Source organism: Chiloscyllium plagiosum, chromosome 4, assembly GCF_004010195.1.
Source record: "Chiloscyllium plagiosum isolate BGI_BamShark_2017 chromosome 4, ASM401019v2, whole genome shotgun sequence".
In the NCBI taxonomy this organism is placed as follows: domain Eukaryota; kingdom Metazoa; phylum Chordata; class Chondrichthyes; order Orectolobiformes; family Hemiscylliidae; genus Chiloscyllium; species Chiloscyllium plagiosum.
In genome coordinates, this window is record NC_057713.1 from 18,167,364 (window position 1) to 18,174,586 (window position 7,223).

Here is a 7,223-nt window from a genome sequence, read left to right on the forward strand (position 1 = left end):
GAGACCTAAGGGGCAACTTTTTCACGCAGAGGGTGGTACGTATATGGAATGAGCTGCCAGAGGATGTGGTGGAGGCTGGTACAATTGCAACATTTAAGAGGCATTTGGTTGGGTATATGAATAGGAAGGGTTTGGAGGGATATGGGCCGGGTGCTGGCCAGTGGGACTAGATTGGGTTGGGATATCTGGTCGGCATGGACGGGTTGGACCGAAGGGTCTGTTTCCATGCTGTACATCTCTATGACTCTATGAAACACATTTGTAATTCCACTGTAACTGACCTTGGGATTATGCCTTTTGTTCCGGTTCTGCATGAGCTCATTAAGCCCTGTAAAATCATCTACCAGATGTTCTTGACTTCTGCTTAACTTTTGAATGAGATTGAGGTTTAATACCTTTTTACTCAGAAGTAAGAATTCCTGGTTATGAAGTACGTTATTGATTTTCTGCTACTTGAATTCTCCTGTATTGGAGTTTTTCTTGCAGCACATGTTTAATATCAAGTACAATGCCTCTGAAGCATGTAGTTGAATTTCTGTCTGCTGTAAGCAGTAATTTGTTAATGAAGGTTCAGTATTTGATAATATTGTGTCACTTGTTCCCATGTCTAGCTTAAAATGTATGAGATATTTATTGACACAAATGTCTACTTTTCAATTTGTTTAATCTGAGTTAAGTTTCCCCAAAGAGAGCTTTAGAACTGGAGACTTGTACCTCAATTATCTCTTGTTTTCATTTGTTTTTTATATGGCTGTGTATAGCTTCAGCACATTTTCTGGAAATGACCTTTTGCTTTTGATAGCTGGGCACCCCTCCTGAGATCTCTTTGCTCCACAATGTTGGCAAAGTTTTTCTGTCCTATTACATTGGCTTATCATTTGTCTCTTTCGTGATTATTGTACTTCAGAACTGAATGGTTTTAAAGATCCTTCCTGCTAAGTTTCTCTGTTAAGATTGGTGTTACCTCTGGTCTTCTGCTTCATTTATCATCTGAATGACTCTCTAGTGTCATGTTGTCTTTGGACTGCAGTACATTTGAATCATCAATGCATATGTATCACGAGTGAGTTAAGGAAATAAAAGGCAAAGATTTGTCTGTCATGCCAGCAATAGTCCAGTCTCTTGAAACCACCAGAGTCATATTTGTTCACCTGTCCTTAGAGATTCCCATGGATGTTATATTTTATATTCATCTGTTTAAATCCTGATCTTTCAAGCATTTTATTATAGATTTAAATATTTGTCACAGGCTTTCAGTGTCTTTTCAAATGTCTCTTTTGCTTTTATTATTACTTGAAAGATTATTTTATTATTAAAATAATCTATTTTACTCCTAACTGTGTACAGAAGTGTATTTACTTATGTAGTTTCTGAACTTGGTATCCAGTTTCAAAGCTATTTTATGCCTTAAGAATATTTTTCCACAGAATGTCCAATTGTATGTTCTATTAGGCCCATCTTTGAAACTGAATCTTTATGCTAACACTATTTCCTATTGTGATTGTGTACTCTATATGGAGGATTTGGTTTGCAATAATGGTGGTTCTTCCTCATTTTGCTATGGAGGATTTTTCTGCTGTTTGCAGCTGTGATTGAGATTCACAGCTTTGGGGAGTATCCTGAATAAGATTTACACCAGAATCACTTACTAATTTTAAAATACCAACATTTGTCTGCATTAAACGTTTGATTTTTTTATTTCCCCAAAAAGTTCATTCCTGGATTTTGCAAAATTCTGTCTTGGGCCTATTGGCTCCACCTCTGTACTGAGTCGTATCTGTATGTCATGGTGGCATTATTTGATCTGAACTACAATTTATTTATTTGGATTCTTGTACCTTCAGCCTGAATTACTGTACTATTTAAAGTTTCCCTCTTTGTACCAGAGATTTTTTTAGTTTTGACGCATACATTTTCCAAGTCCATCCACTCACTGGTTCAACTTGGCCTCCAGTTTGTGATGCAGCCTGAACCTCTTTCTTGGATCTGCAGATTTCTTCAGTTCCAGCACTCCTCTTTTCTGGTCTAGAATGCTTTCTGTCTCCTTCTCTCTGAAGTATTTTTCAGTGTTGTTTCCATAGGTCTTTTTGTGGTTTGCAGGGATTGGCAATCAATAATATCAATGTTTCTTGAAGTCTTCTGGGTTATTGACCTATTTGCCATGTTGGGATTAGTGCTGCTTAATTAAACCTTCAGATCTCTCACCATTCACCATGTTGGGTGTGCTGTAATCCCATATCTTTTATATAATGCTGACTGCCTGTCACCTCCCTTGCTTGCTCCCTCTGGAAAGACAATCTTTGGTCTCTCTCTCAGAATCTTACCTTACTCTCCCACAAAGTCCTCATGCATCATAGTGGGTGCTGTTTATTGGATTCAATCTAGTATTAACTCATTAGATCCTTGCAGTTCCATTTATAACAATTTCCCTTCCTAGGAGACATTACCCTACAGGACACTTGTGAAACAAGTGGGAATTTTCCAACAATCACTTCAGTATTTTTATAAATCAGTAAAGATTGCTTTTTAATCCAAATTGATTAATTGAATTTAAATTACACAACCTGCAAGAATGGGATGGCACAGTGGCTCAGTGGTTGGCACTGCTGTCTCACAGCGCCAGGGATCCGGGTTCAATTCCAGTCTCGGACGACTGTCTGTGTGGAGTTTGCACATTCTCCGTGTCTGTGTGGGTTCCTTTCCCACAGTCCAAAGATGTGCAGGTTAGGTGGATTGGCCATGCTAAATTGCCCATAGTATGCAGGGATGTGTAAATTAGGTGGATTAGCCATGGGAAATGCAGTGTTAGAGGGTGAGTCTGTAACTGCCTGTCACAGGTGCCTCACCTCCCTTGCTTTTTAGTGATTCATAAAAATACTGAAATGATTGTTGGAAAATTCCCACTTCTTTCACAAATGTCCTGCAGGGTAATGTCTCTTAAGGAAGGAAATTGTTGTAAATAGATCTGGAAGTGAGTCTGTTATAGGTGAGTCTTGGTGGGATGCACTTCAGAGAGTTGGTGTGGACTTGTTGAGCCAAATAGCCTGTTTCTGAATTGCAGGGATTCTATGATATCTGTGAGAGGTTTATAAAATCATGAGGGGCATGGGTAGGGTAAATAGACAAGGTCTTTTTCCTGGGGTGGGGGAGTCCAGAACTTGAGCACATAGGTTTAGGGTGAGAGAGGAAAGATATGAGACCTAAGGGGCACCTTTTTCACAGAGGGTACTGCGTGCATGGAATGAGCTGCCAGAGGGAGTGCTGGAGGCTGGTACATTAACAACATACAAAAGGCAACTGAATTGGTATATAAATAGGAAGAGTTTAGAGGGATATGGGCCAAGTGCTGGCAAATGGGACTAGATTAGGTTAGGATATCTGGTCGGCATGGATGAGTTGAACCAAAGGGTCTGTTTCCGTGCTGTACATCTCTATGACTATATAACCCATTTTCTTCAGCCTGGGTTACTAGCCCAGTGACATTATGCCATCATCTGTAGTTTAATAGGGATCTTTAAAATGATGTAAGGCATTGTTTGGTTAGCAAAGAACTGTCCCTTTTGTGGGGCAGAGTATTTCTAGAGGCTATCAATATTGGAGAGTCTCTCAGGAAATTCAATGCGGTGTTCAGGAGAGATGTCTTTACCCAGTGAATGATGAAAATGTTGACCATGAACAGGATAGGTGCATTTAACGGGAAAATGTACAAATGCGAGGGAGAAGGGAATAGAGAGTTGCAATGGTAGATTTTGATCGGGCAAGGTGGGAAGAGACTCGAAGCAAATCACCTGTGTTTGGGGAGGGGGAGGGGTGCAGTGTGGTTGTTGATTTGAGTGGCCTGCTTCTGCATCTCATATCCTGTATACTTTGGAATGGACTGCAGAAAAGACCTAAAATTTGGAAGTGGATAAGAAATTGGCTAAAGCACAGGCATCAGTAGGTACTTATTAGAGAGGTGTTTTATGGGGGGAGAAAAGGATATGCTTGGTTATAGTTATTGGAAGTATGACTAATCAGTCATATACTGAAGCAATGATTTGATGGATATCTGCTTTAACAAGGTGATAATACTGTTACAGATATCTTACCAAAGAAGATCTTAGCAAGCGAATACCTCAAGATGCTCGAGGAGGAGAAAGAAGGAGGAGGTGGTGATGCAGAAGGCAATGATGAAAATGACGAGGATGACGAGGAGGATGAAGATGAGGATGAAGAGGAAAATGAGTCCTAAAGGAAGTTGCAAAGTGCCTTTTCACTATACCAGCATCTAACTGGCGATTGTACAAAAGCTGCAATATATAGCAAATCTCATTGCCAAGACTATTGTGTACTTTGGGATTATTCGACACAAACCTGCATATGCAAAACTTGTAAATTCCAAAGTATAGGTAACTGTGAAGAAGTGAGTAATGATCAAATAGGAAGTCTGGAGTTAACGTTAACAGTTCCTTCAGTTCAATGATAGGAAACTGCTGTTTTTCTTTTTGAAAAGACGAGTTTTTTGTCTTCCTAGTTGTGTTATTGGTAAATAACAGGACAAATTTGGTATGATATTGTGTAAATATGTGAAATATACTTTTGTATGTTTGGAAAAATAAAGAGACAAATGTATTATTGGATTGAGATCATTTAATACTGACTGAATTAGATATTTATTTTGTAGAAATGCTCAATTTTATATTTTTTAACTTTTAGTGGAGTGAATTGAGTGCTCTTACTTTATCCTCCAAATGAAACTTTCCACTGGGGGTGCAAGATCCCCAGTTTTTAACATTTGTATAAAAAAATTTGTTTGAGAGCAAATTCCAAGTAGATATTCAGAATTTGTACTAAGCCGTTTTACTAATGTCTCAAAATGTAAGAGTAGGCAGCTGCACTGTACAGTATGTGTTGTAGTGATTCTGATTGTCAAGCAGTGAAAAAAATCCCTCGTGGCTAGAACTTGTTCCTTTGGATGTGTGTCATTGCGTTAGAAAAGCTGCTGTACAAACTTAACAGTCCTTGGTGGCGATAGCCAATATGTCTGGACAGAGTGCCTCACTCAATGTTCCCTAGCTTAAAATTAGCATTTTGTGGGTATCTAATTTAATCACACTTGATCCAACTCAGCCATTCCACTTAGACTTGGTTCTCTTGATCTAACTGCTGTACTTTGTCAGGAAAACATTAGAGGACTGCATCTTCCTGCACAAGAATCACAATGCTGTGAAAAATGTGGAAATGACATGTTCTGGACTTGGGTTTGCACCAAATCATCCCACACTGGCTACGCACATATGCAGACAACTGAATTTTTAAAAATTCTCTTACAGGTTGTGGGTTTCGTTGTCTGGGCTAGGTGGTATGGTGGCTCGGTGATCACCACTACTGCCTCACAGTGCCAGGGACCTGGGTTTGATTCCTGCCTCGGGCAACTGTCCATGTCTGCATGGGTTTCCTCCCACAACCCAAAGATGTGCAGGTTAGGTGAATGGGCTATGCTAAATTGCCCATAATGTTAGGTGCATTAGTCAGTAAATGTAGGGGAATGGGTCTGGGTGGATTACCCTTTGGAGGGTAAGTGTGGACTTGTTGGGCCGATGGGAATCCAATCTAATCATTTATTGCTTCTCCCAAGTTGCTTTTGAAAAGGTGGTGATGAGCTGCTGCCTTGAACTGTTTGAAGTCCATCTGGTGACTTAAAGCTTTTTCACCTAGACGTTGGAGGTTGGGAATGTACTGCCTCAGAGGATAGTTGAGGCACAACACTTCACAACCTTTAAGAAATACTTGGATGACATTCAAAGCTATGGGGTTATTACAGGAAAGTGTGACTAGTGTATGTAGTCAAATATTTTGGCCGTACAGACTTGATGGGCTGAAGGACCTCTTCTGTCCTGTGTGATTCTATGAATCAATTGGGCTGCTTACTTTGATGTCAAGCTTATTGAGTTTTGTTGGAACTGCATCCATCCTCTTCTCACCTGTGCCTTGTAGATTGTGGACAGGCTTTGAGGAGTCAGGAAGTGGAGTTACTCTTCACATTCCAGCCTCTGATTTATTTCTGTGGCTCTCGAGATCAATGGTAACCTCTTAACCTGTAGATAATGTGGGAATTCAGTGATAATTATGCCAGTGAACATCAAGGGATGATGATTGGTTTCTCTCTTGTTTGAGATGGTTATTGTCTGGCACTTGTATTAATGCTACTTGTCAATATACACCTGAAACTTGCCAGTTCTTCTTGTCTTTGGATACAGACTGCTCAAGTATTTGAGGTATTAACAAATGAATATAAATCTACCTCCTCTTTAAATATTTCCAGTTAACTGGCATCTGCAACTTTCTGGGGTAGAGAACTTCAGATATTCAGTACTCTGGGAAAATAAATTGCTTCACATCTCAGTTTTAACTATGTTCCCTCACTTTGTGACTCCTATCCTCACCCCCATCCTAAAATTCCAAAATTTCTTCTCACTATCAAGCCCCTTCAGAACCTTGTATGTTTCTATAAGATCATTCTCCATTCTTCTAAACTCTAATGAATAAAACACTAAGTTCCTCTCCATTTTTAATTCTCCAGTTGCATCCTCCAAGGATGACAATAGGTGCAGGAGTTGGCCATTTGACCCTTCAAGCCAGCACCACCATTCATTATGATCATCCACAATCTGTATCCTGATCCTGCCTTATCCCCATAACCCTTGATTCCACTATGTTTACGAGCTCTATCCATCTCTTTCTTGAAAGTATCCAGAGACTTGGCTTCCACTGCCTTCTGGAGCAGGGCATTCCATATATCCACCACTCTCTAGGTGAAAAGGTTTCTCTTCAACTCTGTTCTAAATGGCCTTCTCCTACTGTGCCCTCTGGTTCTAAACTCACCCATCAGCAGAAACATGCTTCTTACCTCCAGAGTGTTCAACTCATTTATATTGTTACAAATGGTGTGTGGAGATTTAGTCAGAGACGTACAACACAGAAACAGTCCCTTCGGTCCAACTCGTCCATGCTGACCAGATATCCCAACCCACCTACCAGCCTCCACCACATCCTCTGGCAGCTCATTCCATATATGTACCCCCTCTGCGTGAAAAAGTTGCCCCTTAGGTCTCTTTTATATCTTTCCCCTCTCACCCTAAACCTATGCCCTCTAGTTCTGGACTCCCCAATCCCAGGGAAAAGACTTTGTCTATTCATCCTATCCATGCCCCTCATAATTTTATAAACCTCTATAAGGTTAC

At 40.2% G+C, this 7,223-nt stretch overlaps 1 protein-coding gene across 1 annotated transcript in view; it reads left to right on the forward strand.

Moving 5' to 3' along the window:
• Positions 1-4,611, forward strand: part of chrac1 (chromatin accessibility complex subunit 1) — an 11,793-nt gene extending 7,182 nt beyond the window's left edge. The window contains exon 3 of the mRNA XM_043687789.1: positions 4,080-4,611. Within this exon, the coding sequence (XP_043543724.1) occupies positions 4,080-4,231 (152 nt within the window). The 3' untranslated portion in view covers positions 4,232-4,611. The remainder of the gene's footprint in view (positions 1-4,079) is intronic.
• Positions 4,612-7,223: the final 2,612 nt, after the last annotated feature.